The sequence below is a fragment of the Chenopodium album genome, chromosome 18, assembly GCF_948465745.1.
Source record: "Chenopodium album chromosome 18, dcCheAlbu1.1, whole genome shotgun sequence".
NCBI classification, from domain to species: domain Eukaryota; kingdom Viridiplantae; phylum Streptophyta; class Magnoliopsida; order Caryophyllales; family Amaranthaceae; genus Chenopodium; species Chenopodium album.
Genome location: NC_137851.1, coordinates 10,215,521 through 10,231,501, shown reverse-complemented (window position 1 = coordinate 10,231,501; position 15,981 = coordinate 10,215,521). Strand labels below are relative to the sequence as shown.

General features: G+C 37.2%; 2 protein-coding genes across 4 annotated transcripts; both read left to right on the top strand.

The window, feature by feature from the left end:
- The first annotated feature begins 9,109 nt into the window (after window positions 1–9,109).
- LOC145593044 (uncharacterized) lies at window positions 9,110–11,561 on the top strand. Of its 3 annotated transcripts, none has more exons than XM_081649554.1 (4): window positions 9,110–9,318; window positions 10,300–10,409; window positions 10,511–10,991; window positions 11,291–11,561. In XM_081649554.1, exons 2-3 carry the CDS (start codon window positions 10,307–10,309, stop codon window positions 10,972–10,974), a joined length of 567 nt encoding a protein of 188 aa, XP_081505680.1. In that variant the 5' UTR covers window positions 9,110–9,318; window positions 10,300–10,306; the 3' UTR covers window positions 10,975–10,991; window positions 11,291–11,561. The 3 variants fall into 3 exon arrangements, with proteins under 3 accessions (XP_081505680.1, XP_081505681.1, XP_081505679.1); XM_081649555.1 differs by having other exon boundaries at window positions 10,297–10,409; XM_081649553.1 differs by having other exon boundaries at window positions 10,292–10,409.
- Window positions 11,562–12,756: 1,195 nt separating this feature from the next.
- On the top strand, window positions 12,757–15,387 carry LOC145593117 (disease resistance protein RPP13-like). Its single transcript, XM_081649628.1, has one exon. The coding sequence runs from the start codon at window positions 12,757–12,759 to the stop codon at window positions 15,385–15,387; it is 2,631 nt and encodes an 876-aa protein (XP_081505754.1).
- Window positions 15,388–15,981: the final 594 nt, after the last annotated feature.

Sequence of the window (15,981 nt, the reverse complement as noted above, 5' to 3'; positions counted from 1 at the left end):
CGACACGGGCGTTCAGATCGAGATCCTGTCCGATAGAGACGTGTTTTTCGGGGTCTCCTTCGATCAACTCTATGGTTTTAGTCTGCTGATCCAGCTCCATTGCTTTGGGGCCGGACTCTTCCCAATCTGGCCTGCTGTCGATGTCAGCAGGCTTCCTAGAATTTTTCTTCGGCTAGCCCTCTGAGTCTTTCGGCTCAGATGAAGGACCAGCCTTTTCTTTCCTTGACGATTTTTCTTTGTCCAGGGAACCTTGGGCCGAAGCACTTAGGCCTTTCGCCTTCTTTGTACTTCGCTCCATTTCTTTTTCTTTCTCCTCCTCATCCTCGCCGTCGTCGTCCTCCGAGCGACTAGTTTATGGCTTGAGGTAGTTGCATCTTCGGGCTTCCTTTTGGCTGCCCTCGATTCTTTTGGGGTAGCCGGCGTCTGAAACATAGATCATGATTTGATGATACGTGGAGACTACCCCTTGAATCTCGTGAATCATATGTCTCCCCACACGTTGTATACTGATAGAGCGTCGATGACCAAGAACTCAGCCATGAAATTCCTGGCTGCTTCATCGCGGCCGATGGTGACAGGAAGAGTGATCTTCCCGTCAGGCTAAGTTGAAGACCCGTTGAATCCGGATACCGGGAAGGGTACCGGCTTGAGGTGCTTGGTCTTCAGCTTAATTTGGTTGTAGGCCTTTCGGAACAAAATATTTGCCCTGCAACCACCGTCGACGAGGGTTCGCCAAACGTTGTGGTTGGCCACCGTGGTGACGATCACCAACGAATCCTCATGAGGGTATGTCACCCCCCAGCAGTCGACGGTTGTGAACGTCATGTTCGGCACCGCGACTGAGGAGGCTGAATGTCGGCATTGTTCACCAGGTGGGTCAGTGCCCTAAGGTGACGTTTTCGCTCCCTCGGAGAACATCCCCCCATGAAATGGCCAGAATCGGAGGGTACATCTCCTTTTCTGGTGCCTTGTTCTTTTGGGGGAAGTTAATTTGTTGCCGAGAGTCCTTCTCGGCATTTTCAGCTTTCTTTTCCTCGTAGTGATCCACGAGGTATTTTTTCAAGTATCCTCTTCGGACTATATGCTCGATCTGGTCCTTCAGCTGGATACATTCCTCGGTGTTGTGTCAAGAAGACTCATGGAACTCATACCAACGATCTTTATTTTTCTGCTGATACCACTAGGGAAGTGGTCTCGATTTTTTGTACTTATGCTCGTCCTTAGTCACGCTGTAAATTTTTGCGCGGGGAAGGGCGAGCGTAGTGTACGTTCGAAACTACCCGTGTGCGGGGTAGATTTGTCCTTTTTCGGCTCGACGGCTGAAGATGATTCGGAGGCTTTCCCCTTTCCTTTCTTCTGGCCTTGGCCTTCGGACGATTGTTGTTTTTGTTTCCCAGTCCCTGTTTGGGGATGGGTTTTTGCCTTGTTCCACTCTTCGACTCGGATGAATTTATCCGAAGCGTTCAAAGCTTCCTCCAGGGTCTGCAGGGGAAGCATGACCATGAAATCAAGGAACTGTCCAGTCCGTAGGCCATGTTACAAAGCAAAAACGGCCAACCCTTGGTCCTGGCTTGTGATGCCGGACGACTCGTTGCTGAAGCGAGTCAGGTAGTCTCGGAGACTTTCGGTCTCCCCTTGCTGCAGGCCCATGAGCTCTGCAGTTGTCTTCTCTCGGCGATTTGCCGTAGAAAACTTGCTTTTAAACTTGGTGGACAGATCGTCCCACCCAGTTATCGAACCTTCCGTGACCCCCTTGGAGATCCACGGTTGCGCGACCCCTTGAGAGTGGTGGGAAAGTATTTTCACCAGGTTGCTTCAGACCTAGGGTTCAGATGCATGTGCCCCTCGTAAAAGGCAATGTGGTCCTTCGGATCCGAAGTACCATCATACGTGATATGCGACGGGATTTTAACCGTCTGCACATGCTCTTCTAGAATCCATTGCTCGAATGGAGAACTGGTGGGAAGCATTACGTCCTTTCCTTTGTTCCTAGCCGTGGGGACCGCACTCCGCCCTCTCAGAGAGGTAGAAGTGGTTTTTGTCCCCGGCCGGGAAGACTCGGGATGAGTGTCAGCGTGGTCAGGGAGAGAGAGGCGACTGTGCACACTCGGTTCCCTCGTGCCGAAACGGTCGTAGACGCTTCGGCGAGCAGACTCTGACCGAGAGGCAGAGCTGCTGCTTTTGTTGCTCTGATAATTTTGGGTGTTGGACTCCCTGAAGTAATGCGAGTTCTTTTTTCTTTCTCGCTCGGTTCTCTAAGTATCCTCTTCCCATTTGTCCTCCAATTACTTGAAGGATGGAGGCTTTACTCCCTCCTGGTCGATTCTCCTCCGCTGATGCCTCGTATGCGGAGATGATCGGTCACGTGGAGGCGGCATGACCCCAGCTTTCATGGCTTCCTGAAGACCGCGAGCGCTCTCGCTATTTCCTCAGTCGAGGGCCCTGTTTGAGGGGTTCTCGGCTGAGAACGGGAACGAGAATGGATGCTCAAAGGTTGACTTCAAGCATTGGATTGACTCGGACGATGAGAGTTCGTACGCTGAGTGCGATGAGAGGGAGACTGAGTTCTCTCCCGAGATGTCCCTTCCGAGCTGGCCCCCTTCGAGGAGAGCCAACCTGGTGAAGGCTCTTCTTTGACTAAGAAGGGCCACTTCCGTCAGATTTTTTGTTCTTACGATTCTTAGCCATTGTTACTAAGATTGAGTAGAACGATTAAGATTGGCTTGGTTTTTTGAAAGTCTTCCCCACATACGGCGCCAAATTGTTTCGGGTAAAACAATGGGACCTTTGGCAAGGGCCTATGAAATGGGCTGAAGACAGATCTCAGTTCAAGTGATGCTGGGCCGAAGGTTTCCTGCACAGCCAACAGACGTAAACTAGCCTCGGGGGTTGTGCCGAGGAAGCCCCTCCGATGCCGAAGTCAGTACAGTGCGTAGATGGAGAGAAAGCTATGCAAGAGAATTAATTGCTTGAGGCTATTTGTGAATGAATGCAAAGTGGGAGAAGTGAATGCTTTTATACCTTAGCACAATGGGGAGAAATGGGCTTGAAGCCAAGTGGGCTAGCCACGTTGACTGGACCCTTGACTTGACTTGGCATGGATTGGAGAATTGAACCTTTGACCTTGGGCTTATAATTGAATCATTTATGGACCGGCCCAATTGACATAAATTGGACCCAAACAAAAGTAATTGGTGATTGGGTGATCTTTCAAGCTTTCCAGCATAATTGGGATTTTTAGTATGAAAGTAATTGGTGATCGGGTGTGGAATCAGATTTTTTTTCTTTTTGAAAGATGGGTGTGGAATTAGATTACCATGAAATGAATTTTATTATTTCTTTCTTTTTAAATCAAATTTGAGATTGCGATTTATTAAGGAGTCATATTATGATAAATTGCTTGTCAGTTTCTCACTATCAAAAAATTAAAATACAAAATAATGTGAAGTTTTATTGTCGTCAATCAATAACTTAATACTAAAACAGACACCGGGAGTGACACGTGTCACATCCTGGTGCTGTTTTTTCCCTCCAAAACTCCCCTTCCCTTTTTAACCTTTTTTTTTCTTTTTTCTTTTTTTTTTTATAACATTTGATTCTATAATAATATCATTTCAAATCTTTTATATTATCTTTATGACAACTTGATAACTTGTTATTTGGTATGATTTTAGGGTACTTTTGAACCTTGTTTTCGTTATTATTTGGCATCAAAGTTCATTTTTTAATCCTATTTATATGCAAATTTTGTATCATCCATGCTTCACGGGTTATTTGTGTTTTTGATGTAATGTAGCTACTTTTAGCACTATGGATGTAATCAAGCATGAGTGAGCAAGGAAAAGGGTAAGCTTGGTTGATAGAGCAATAGAGGAAGAAGGATGAGTGCCTTAAAGAGAAATGAAAAACCTTTGGAAAGCCTTGAAGGGTTGTTTGCACAAGGGTCAACTTCAACTGACTATAACTTTTTATCTACTCAACATTTTTAGGTAATTCAAATTGGAGATTAAAGTTCATCTCAAAATCTTTCCAACGAGTGGTCACATGCCTTTTTTTGATGAGTAACGAAGAAGTTATGACTGTTTGAAAATTCTGCTGAAGTGTTGACGGCTAGGCGCGGTCACCCCTGTCTTTTGGAGAGGCCGCTCCATATGGCGCGGCCGCAGCCATATTTTGGAGAGGCCGCGCCTCTCTAGTGCTGAACATTCTACCCGTCACCTGTTTTAAGGTGGCACTGCCTCTACAGGTACTTGGAGAGGTCGCGCCTCTGCTTTTTTTTTGAGTTTTTTAACGGAGCTTTCTATGTAATTTAGGGGTGATATAAATAGACCCCTTAGCTTATTTTTAAGGGGGAGAAAAATTTTCTGTAGTTTTAAGCTTAGGTTAGGGTTTTTAGAGAGAGAAACTCTCATTTTCTAGAGAGAGAAAGTAAGAGAAACTTGTTGAAAGCTTGGATTATGAAGAATTGAAGGAAGGAGACTTGAAGATTTGAATACTTCTTGCAATAATATCAATGAGAATTTCTTACTCTCTCTCCTATTTTGTTATTTTATTTACTTATTTTGTATCTTTTCATCCTTAATTACTTGTTTATGTTAGATTAGTGTTTGAATTCATGTTCTTAGTTGTTAACTCCTTTAATTTTGCAAATTATAATGATTTGTGAGTAGTTTTTTACTTGGGATGGTTGAAACCATTGATAAATTCACAAATACTTGTTTGCATGTGTTGATTTAGCTAATGTGGGATATTTATTAGTTGAGCTTAAGTGGTTTCATTGTTAGTTCTTGTAAGTGGCCATTGCTAGAACTATTTATCCAAGCTTTCTCAACAAAGGATCGATAGATGAACTTGAGTTAGCTCTCTTACGCTTAATTGACTTGAAATAACATGAGAATAGGAATTTTCAGTCAAGGGAATGTTTATGTCATCGTGATTATGCTTTAACACTTGCTTTATGCGTTGTAACCACGAGAGTAGGTTGTATTCATGATTCAAGCCCTATTAGAAAATAGCAATTCCCCACCGGTTCAAAACCCCCCTATGCCACCGGTTTTGAACCGCTGGGCATTTGGGGGGTGGCAATAATCCCTTGAAAAGCCACTGGTTCAATACCGGTGCAAAACCAAGTATTGCCACCGGTTAACCTGTGGCAAAAAACATTGCCGCTTTATGTTTTTTTTTGTATAAATTATAAATGCCACCGGTTAACTGGTGGCAATGTAGATCTAAAGCAAAATTTTTTTTTTCTTTTGTCCTTTTCACTTTAAATATAATCGACCAAGCAATTAACTCAAAAAAAAAAAAATTCAACATCAAAATATAAATCGAACTATTTCAATCATTATAATCGAAAAATTACAACATATAATCCAAAAAAAAATATTACAATATAAATCAATATAATCGAACAATTACAACGTATAAATAAAAAAAAAAACTACAATATAAATAAAAAAAAATTACAACATCAAAATTGAAAAACCCCCATACAACATCTTGATTCTTTGATTTATAATCCTACTTCTTGAAATATACCTGCATCAATTAAAACAAAAAAAATTAATAAAACTCACAAACCCAGAAATCCCCGGAAAAAAATAAGCCAATAAATGCATGCATGTACCCAAAAAATTTGATTAATTAAACCCAAAATTAACTTAGAAAAATCGAATTAAAATCCAAAAATCGAGTTAAATCGATTAATTAAACCCATAAAAATCGAATTAAAATCCAAAAATCGATTAAAATAAACCCATAAATCCCCGAAAAAAATTAAAAAAAAACAGAAAACTAAAAATAAAAAATAAAATAAAAAACCAATAAACACATGCATGTACCCAGAAAAATCGATTAATTAAACCCAAAATTAAACCCAGAAAAATCGAATTAAAATCCAAAATCGATTAATTAAACCCAGAAAAATCGAATTAAACCCTAACCTCGATTAAAGTCGGTGTTGTATGTTGATGTCTTCGATAGTGGTCTTCGTGGTGGTCTTGGGTGGTGGTCTTTGTGGTGGTCTGCGTGGTGGTCTTCGTGGTTGTGGAAACGAAAGAGAAGGATAAGGAGACGAGAATCGGAGATGAAGAACGAAAGAGAAAGAGAGAGAGAAGGAGATGAGATCGAAGGAGAAGAACAGGAGAGAGGAGATGAGATGAGACGAGCTGAGAACATAGAAGAGAGAGAAGGAGAGAGAAAGAGATAGAGAAGGAGAGCGGCTGAGGAGAGAGAGAGAGAGAGAGCAAGGGTTAGGGCTTAGGGGTATATAAAGGGGGCGTTTTTTTTTTTAATTAACAAGGCCACCGATTTGAACCGATGGCAATTCCCTTCCCTCATTTTTTCCCACTTTTTTTCCCCACCGGTTTTTAAAAACCGGTGGGCATTACTCGGTGCCAATCTTCTTTTTTCACCTAGTGAAGTAATCCCTCTAGCTTGAGAGAGTAGTTGGGTGTCTTAGATGACTTCCCCTAATTTATTGCCAAATTGCTATGTTTTGTATGTTAAATTGTAGTTTGTAAATGACTTAATTGGTGGATGCCTTCCCAAGATCCTTTTTTATTATTGTTTGTAGTTTTTCTTTATAACTCAAAACCCAAAAAGACTTAGCTTAGCTTATCACAAATCAATATTTGTTAGTGCTCCCCTTAGTCCTTGTGGGATCGACCCTTACCTGCCCTTTCTACCCATTAGAGAGACCAAGTAAGGTTTTTATCTTTGGTAGGCTCGAGACGGCCTATCACAACTATATATTCCTTTGATGTTCATAATTATTCTATATATATACATTTACCTAAATAATCATTTCAACTTCTTTCAAAAAAAAAAAAAAAAAAAAAAAAAAAAAAAAAAAAAAAAAAAATCTCAACTCCTTTTTAACTATATTTTAAATGAAGTATTATTATATTTTGCCAAAAAAGTTATAATAAATTGATTCATATAATGGATGATAAAGAAATTATTTTAAAACATCACTTAATTTTTTTTTTTTAAAATACCTTCTAGCTAATATTTTATTTCATTTTCAATTCAATATAACTATATATTCAAGTTAATTACAATTTTGTTTATGAAATTTTACTACTATACGTACATATTATCACAAACTGATATACTACTATAAAATAAATGTTGTATTTAACAAATGATTTTTTAGATGTAAAGGTGATATATTATTTGTAATTTTGTGTATATTTGCACTTTTGCTAATAATTTTAGTGGAGATTTTAGTTTGTTGTTCGATTGATTTTTGATGTTTATTAAATGCATTTATAAATAAGGTTGGCTGTTGGCTTGTTTGCTTGGCTTGTTTGACTAGTTGGAAGTATTAGCTGTATGGGTTGGCCTTTTAAGTTATTGTTTAAGCTGGCTGTTTACAAAAGTGTTTGGTAAAATTTTAATGGCTGTTAGCTATTTATTAGTGATAAAGTGGGCCAAAAGCCAAAAGCCAATAGAAAAAGCTACTCTTATTAGCTCTTGGCTTTTGGTGGAAAAGCTAGCTTAAAAGCCAACAAAAAAGCCAACTACCAAACATATTTTTTGGCTATTTGACCAAACTTAAAAGCCAAAAGCCAAAAGATAGGCAAAAAGCCAATTGCCAAACACTCCCAAATTCTTGAGTTCAGAAAGACTAAAAAAATCCATTTTTTACATAATTTGTTGCATTGCCTATAATGACATTATAATTTCTATATATATTTGATTTGTATGTTTTATCAAATTTTATTTGTTGGATATAATTAATTTTCATAAAAAAAATTAAACTTATCGTGCGTGGCACAGGCCTTAAGCTAGTTATACACTAAAAGTTGACCAAATTTCTTTTAATACTGTACAAAACGTAAATATTACCGAGTAATATGTAAAATGTTACGATTAGTATCATCGATTATATAAATATTTCTATAAATAGATAATAAGAGTTATTGGTAGTCGATGACGAACATTGAAGAACATAAATGAAAGCCAAAGTATCGCATTTTTTTTTTTAATAGAGGACATATATTAATTACGAACTTGAAATATACTAGATTTAAATTTGCAATCCTGTCAAAAAAAACCCAAAAAAAAAAAGCAATCTCAAGTTCAAACATCAAAGTCTTGACTATTGAGCCATCCCATTGCATGTAATCATCTTTCAAAATGACTGTATTTTATTACTTACTCCATTTTTTTTTCTTGAAAACTTTAACAATATTTTACTATTTTTTCTCCACTAGTGGTCCTCACGACCTCACATATCATATTTTAGTACTTTATTTGTTTTATATTAGTTGACGCATTTCAGTGTAGCACGTTTGTCAACGCATACTTTCAAATGTAAAAATATTAAAAAAAAATATAAAAAATTTTATATTAGAAAACTAGACGTTGAAGCGAAACTAATAAGACCCCACATGACTATGTTTTTATCTAATACTAAATCACAAAATAAAGTTAAAGTAAGTTATGTAAATAGTGCACAAAATCAAAGTGTGTTAACTAAAAAAACAGAGGTAGTATTTTTTTCATATTCTCTCTTTCACAATCATACTCACTTTTACTTTTTAAGAATTTATTCTTTAACCAACCTCACTCTATCATAAAATAATACTTACCTCCATTTTTTTAGTTGACATATATTTCTTTTTAGGAAACTTTTTTAGTTGTCTCGTTTCCTTTTAGTGTAAGGCCCCGTTCACTTCACCTTAAATTTGTTAAACTGAAATTATTTTTACTGAAACAAAATTATATTTTGTTGAACCTAAATTATTTTTACTGAACTTAAATTAATTTTACTAAACTGAAATTATTTTTGCTAAACTGAAATATTTATTTTTGCTGAACTGAAATTATTTTTATCGATTTTCTATTATAATTCTTCTTTAAGATAACTGAATTTTATTGAACTGAACTTATTTTTACTGAACTAATTATTTTTATTGAACTAAACTTACTTTTACTGAACTGAAATTATTTTTACTTAATATTATCTTTTTAAGGTGGAGCGAATCAGGCCTAAGTTTATCATTTTCTCTTTTCTCTTTGATATGTATGTGTGCCTAAATTGAACGCGTAAAAAGAGTATTTACTGCTCCTTGCATTAAACACCTGAAAAGGAATAGTTCAATACGGAGCACTTCACCATGATTCTAGAATCCCAAAGATAAATCATCCAGAACAGTCCAGAACTTACTCTTTCTCTTTTCTTTTTCTGCACTGATGTTCTTCTCACCTCTTCAACCTTTGAAAGAAGCAATTTTTATTACTTCGGAGAAATTTAGGTACAATTACAAAGCATCTATCATTTCGTAACCCTTAATTCCGATTCAATTACAGGTTAGGGTTTTTAATTTTTCATTTTTATTGCTCTTGAATCAATTTATCAACTTTAATTTTTTGGATTGTTGCTATATTTGATTTTCATTTTTGTTTGAATGTTTTAGCTGTAAATTTTATGAAATTTAGGTTTAAATTACAATGTTTCAAGTAAGGTAGTTTGCCAATTGATTGAAATTGAATAAAAAATTAACTTTTTTTTTTCTTGTTATTTATGCTAGTTGTTAATCCAATTTGTTCAAATCCTTGTTAATTTTAACTTTCGGCCAATTTTATTTGCTATGTTGGTGTGAAGTTGGATGAATTTGTGCAATTATTAGGCTACTGTTTGATTAATATTCAGCTGATTAATTATCACTTACCTTGCAGAAAGTGAAATATTTTCGATTATTGCTGAATAATTTAAAGTTCAGGAATTTAATATCGATTTATTCTTGCATTTGTTGTGCTACTGTCTAATAATTGAAATGATACTGTAAAATTGAATCATGAACGATTTGCAATTTGTGATTTAAATGTTTGAAGTGAGATAGTCTTTCATGAAAGACAGAAGAAATTTGTGGTTACATAGGCTTTTGTGGTGTTGAGCTATCCCGATTTTTCGTCTTGTCGCTTTAGTCTTAGGATGGATCATAACTTGGAAAATGATTAAGAACCAAAATTGCTAACTTGAAGAAAGTGTGATTGGATGATTATTGGCACATTTTTTGGCTAGTTTCTATTTAGCCGATATGTAGATCTTGCTCTGAATCTATTTTAAACCTTTCGAATTTTCTCGATAAAGCAGTGAATTGATTTAATAAACTGGAGACATTGTGTAATGATTGTCAAGCAAAGATCTACACTTCAGATATCTATGCATCAGAACTTGGTGGCTTCAAAAACTAAGCATGTTTTCGGTGGTAATAAAGATGCACATTTGTTATTTTTTGTTAGCCAACTGATTACTCACACACTGTTTTATGGATACAAGAATAGCAGGTAAATAATGTTTGGAGTAGTATTTCCAAACCGAAGTTTCCCGCTTGACATCTCGACCTTTACACAAATTGACACATTCCATTGGGTTCTTGATATGAACCACTTTGTTGGTAAGTTCTCTCTTTCCCACTTTCAACTTTTCTGCTATCTCCTTTATGTATATTATTGGATTCTTCAGCTCAGTTATTACTATACTGTACAACTCTGGCAGGAGAAGCATATGATCAAATCAAAGATATGTGTATATTCTTGCTCAACAATCTCACCCTTCCGGCGGACAAAGCCTTAGCTGTTTATGTTCAATCCCCTGGGTCAGCTTTTGTGTATTGTGGCGCTGTTACTGTGGCACGTCCATCTGCTGTTCTCTCTCTCCTCTGGCCGGAGCCTGGAAGCCAAGGCCAATTTCTTACAGCTGACACTGCCCCGCTTTCTGCTAAGATCGGGGTGTCTGTTCAGGACTTGGCGACACTCCCTTCTCTTGATATAGCTGCAGATAAGAAGATTGAGCACACCGCCCTCAAAGTTGGAGAGAATCTCTTTAATTTCATGCAGTCATTTTGTGGTGTCGATGGTAGCAAATTGATTGTGCCCATGGATATCTTGGATCGGTGGTTCAAGAAGTTCCAGGAGTGTGCTAAGCGTGACCCTGATTACTTGAAGGGTTTTACCTTGTAGCTGAGTTAAACATTGAGGTACTGATGTAGAGTTGAGTTTTATCATTAATGATAGTATGAGTTTCTGCTTTGTTGTTGTTTCTTGTGTTGTTTTGATTGTATGAACTTTTGATCTCTGTTGTGAAATTACAGCTTCCATCTATGTTTTTATTTATAAAGGTTCTCAATTCATGTTATACCATATTAGTTTTATCCTGCAATAACATATATGGAGTTTTAGACTTTTTGGTAGTTTGATTTCTGATGGTTTTGAAGTGAGAACACTTGTTTGCAGTGAAGAAACTTACTCTTTTTTCATTTTTTTTTTTTTTGTTCAGTGACTTGTGCAACTTTACGGATTTGACATATATGTACAAGGGTGGCTTGGAACATGGAATATCCGAATATGAATGGTCTTTTGTAATCTGTATGAGGAACACTCTTATACTTTGTAGAAGCTGAATGCTAAGATTCTTAGACCTAGGATCTGCCTTTAAGTGATATCCTTGTCTGATTAAATTTATTCTGTAATTCCTTAGTCAAAAAGAGGTATCTAAGGTTCTTCCTTTTTTCAAATTCTATTCTTCAAATTCTATTTTAAACTCTCTATTTAATCTTTGAAACCTTCAGGTATGTCCTTTCCCAGAGGGTAAGCGATCATTAATTTTTCCTATGGGCCAGGATAGTACTAAATCTGCGAATTTTGCAACTTGTTAGGATAGTACTCTTGGGAATTATCATTTTTTCGACGAATTCTTGGGTAATTTTACAACTTGTACATTTCCTAAGAAGCATCTTAAAGGTCTTTGGGGGATGTGATTTTGAATAGACTCTGCCCTTATTTGGGAATAAAAGCTTTCAGTGTGGTTCATACGACCATAGTTGGTGGGTGATCACTTTTGCCTGCTGCCTGATGAAGATATGTCACTGCAACACTGATATTAGCCGGGTCCCTGGGATGTATTCAGAGGAGTCAGTGTAGCTGATCTTTCTTAGCAGTGCCACACCAAGGTTACATTGACATTTTTAACATGGTCAAGAGATGCCTTGAGTAATTGCCAAATTCTTAAATCTTCCCCTCATCGTGCTAATGGATATCCATATCTCATGTTCAACAAGAGAAAAGTTGTCATTATTGTTTACATCTTTTGTCAATAAAACATTTCTACCATTTTTTAAAGGATTGATAGATAAAGCATTCTCCGTCTTTTCTAGAGATCTTTGCTCAGTTATTAGTATTTGTATTTGTTTATTTCCCAGCCATTTTATAAGATGTACAAGTCTATATTGTCTAGCAAAAGATACACTCAACCCACTACCATTATTAAACTGAAAAAGTGTAGAACCATCGTATTTGAGGACATTGATGAAAGAGTACACTGCACCGTGTTATTGACTTCATTGTTAAAACTTATTACTATACTAAATTAAGAACATGAGAGGAAACCTTCAGTTTCAAGCTTGTAGATTTTATTTGATCTTCTGAGTAAAATTCCAAAACATTTTGTGTGTGAAATGCAAATGCAATTGAGTGTTAGTGTGACCAACCAACTAATCCTAATCGCACTGATTTGTTTTGTATAAACAATGTTGAATTAGTAAACATAGCTTGATTCAATGGAGATGATGAACTATAACTATATAAGCAAGCGAAAACGTTTGATATTCATCCACAGACCACACACAGGTAGAGCATTATTAATTTATTTTCCTTTTGTGGTTGTTTTCTTTACATCGAAAAATTTGATAGGTGAATACTGAATAGGGGGAAAAGAAGGGAAAGAGAGAAAACGCCTTACTATCAATGGCTGATAGTATCCTCACCAATCTAGCCCAGCAATTGGGAGCCCTTGCTTTGGAAGAATACAAAGTGTTAAAGGGTGTGGGAGATGATCTCAAATCTCTCGAAAAAGAGTTGAGATTCATGAAGAAATTCTTAAGAAATTCCGAGGGAAAACAGCAAGATCATGAATTAGTGAGGGAGTTGGTGAATCAAATAAAAGAGGTTGCTTTTGAGGCTGAGGATATAATTGAAACTTTCCTCCTAAATGTTGAGACACAACGAGGAAGGACAGCATTTGGGAGGGTCTTACACGGCCCAGGGTATGCAATGATGCTCCATGGAGTGGCGAAAAGAATTGATGTTATCAAAGGGGACATCAATGGAATATATGCTAATAAGGAAAAGTATGGGATTGAGATAGGCGAGGGAAGTATGAATCCGCACTTTGAGGCCACCCTTCAAAGGCGGAGAAAGGAGGTTGATGAAGAAATGGTGGGTTTTGAGGACGTGACTGACACCTTGTTAGAGCAGCTCACAGAAGGATCAACTGGATTGGAAATCATTTCGATAGTTGGGATGGGTGGCCTAGGGAAGACGACAATTGCCAAGACGCTATTCAACAACAGGATCATCAAAGACCATTTTAAGAGCCATGCTTGGGTGTCAGTATCCGAAGAATACAACACAAGTCAGGTCATCACTGATATCCTTAATAGAGTGGCACCCAACATGAATGGCTTGGAGGATTTGGGAAATGACAAGTTGAAGGAGACACTAGGAGACCGCCTCAAGGACAAAAAGTACATAGTCTTCTTGGATGACGTATGGCAACAAAGCATGTGGGATGAAGTAAAGGCTTACTTCCCCAACAACAGAAATGGGAGTAGGATTGTCATCACCACCCGTATAGCTCAAGTGGCAAGGCATGCTAGTCATAGAGAGCCTCATTTTCTCCGATTTTTTACCCCAGAAGAGAGTTGGGAACTTTTTGAAAAGAATGTGTTTCGAGGGGATCCTTTTCCTTCGAACCTCAAATCCTTAGGGAAGAACATCTTGGAGAGATGCAAGGGTTTACCCTTGTCCATTGTGGTTATAGCGAGTATGTTAGCTAGCCAAGAGAAGTCGGAAAGGATATGGGAAAGGACACTTCAGGATGTGAGTGTTCACCTTGGCAAAGATGAAGCATGCCTGGAGATACTGGCTTTAAGTTACCATAATTTACCGGTAGAGTTAAAACCATGCTTTCTCTATTTTGCAGCCTTTCCTGAGGATCATGAGATGTCTGTTCGAAGGTTGATTGCCTTATGGCTGGCTGAGGGGTTCATACAACCACTTGGAGAGCTGACTCTAGAGGAGGTAGCTGAGAGCTACCTAGATGCCCTTATTGATCGAAGTTTGGTCCAAGGTGGAACTTTGAGAGCAGATGGCGGACTCAAGACTTGTCGCATTCATGATCTAATACGAGATCTTTGCATTAGAGAAGCTAGAGGAGAAAACTTCATGTGGGCAGCTTCTAAGATCAATAATCCCTCCTTGGTCTTAAACAAAAGCAAGCCAAGAAGATTGTCAGTCCATCGCCACACAACACGTACAATTCTATCAAAAGAATGGGAGCCTTCTTCAATACGAGCATTCTTATCCTTTGAATCCCAAAATACCTATGTGAGCTCAACATTCTGGAAGAAGTTGTACACCGAATACAAGCTGCTAAGAGTCTTGGACTTGGGAGTAGCCATTAAAATTGAAACTATGCCAAACGACATCAGTCGTCTCTTCAATTTGAGGTACTTAAGGTTTTTTCTTGTCGATCTTAACATTCCATATGCAATATATTATCTTCGAAACCTCCAAATTCTTTTTGTAGAGGGTAATGCATCACATAATATTTCTATGGGATCGCTACTAGAGCTACAAAAGTTGCAGCAACTCATCTTAGGAAATAGCATTACTAGGCTATATGGTAACCCAACAACTATGCTACCCAAGAAGCAACTCAATAGCCTTCGAGCCTTAACTTCCATTTACCCTGATAGTGTTTTCGAATGTGCTATAATGAATGGACTTTGTCCGAATCTTAGAAAACTCTCGGTATGTTGTTCCCAAGACCATGAATGGTCATTAAAGAACTTCCTAGCAAGTTTACATCATCTCCAATCTTTGAAAATATCCTTCTTAGATGCCTTTCACAACAAAATTATATTCAAAGGTGTTAGTGAAGCCGAACTTCCATTATCCCTCACCAAGATTACATTGAAATTGTCCGGATGGTTAGAGGATGTCCTACATATGCTTGGCAAGTTTCCCAACCTTCGCATCCTTAAACTAGTAGATGTGAATTATTCCGGCCTTACTATAAGAGAAGGTTCATTCCCAAGACTTCATACCCTCCATTTGGACAATCTCCGTGGAGGAAATGTGACAGTGCATCATCCTACGCTTCATGGCCAAGCAGAGCCAGGATGTACACAACTACGCCATCTCTTTGTTAAAAGATGTACTTGTATATTTGACAAGTATCTATTCATGCTGCCTAGCCTTAGAGATGTTGAAGTTTTGTGGCCAGACCCTTCTTTGGCACAAAAGTTGGAGGAAGTAAAACAAGAAAACAAAAATAAGTCACAGTATAGGCTTCTAGTCTACAAAGGTGAATAACATCACCAATGTATGTATGTTTGTTCAAGGAATTGTCCGTTGTCGACGTTACCAAAATAATATGTATCCCTAATAGTTTGTAGTTTGCAAAATTCATTATTTATCATGTAGAATTTGAAACCTAGTCTTAAAAATACGAGTATTGTAAATTAAAATATTGCTAAAACTCTCAAATTAGGTGAAAATTCTACAATGTCATTCTTTAAAAATGACACCACAATTTGCTAATTTGGAAAAATATAATTAGCCTATATTTTGTATTTTTATTTTCATTTTGAATTATTTTCGATGTCCACAATGTATTAAAATTGTATTCTTTTTGTATTATTTTAAATACATGTATTTTTTTAGAAATACATAATTATAAATAATGAAAATGTATTTTTATAATATAAATTAATTTTCAAATTTATAATTATAATTAGAAATCATCATGATAAAAATTGTTCACCATCATTGTTCGATGATCATCGTTCACCATTGTTCTATCATCATCGTTCGATCATATGGTTCATCATTGTTCGATCTTTGTTGGTCTGCGTTCATCATCATGGTTCATCATTGTTCGATCGTCATCGTTCATCACTGTTCGAT

Excerpts from the sequence above, each read along its gene's own strand:
- LOC145593117 (XM_081649628.1), top strand. The coding sequence starts at position 12,757 with ATGGCTGATAGTATCCTCACCAATCTAGCCCAGCAATTGGGAGCCCTT.
- LOC145593044 (XM_081649554.1), top strand. The coding sequence starts at position 10,307 with ATGTTTGGAGTAGTATTTCCAAACCGAAGTTTCCCGCTTGACATCTCG. Across the intron at positions 10,410-10,510 it reads TGATATGAACCACTTTGTTG|GAGAAGCATATGATCAAATC; the intron begins GTAAGTTCTCTC and ends CAACTCTGGCAG.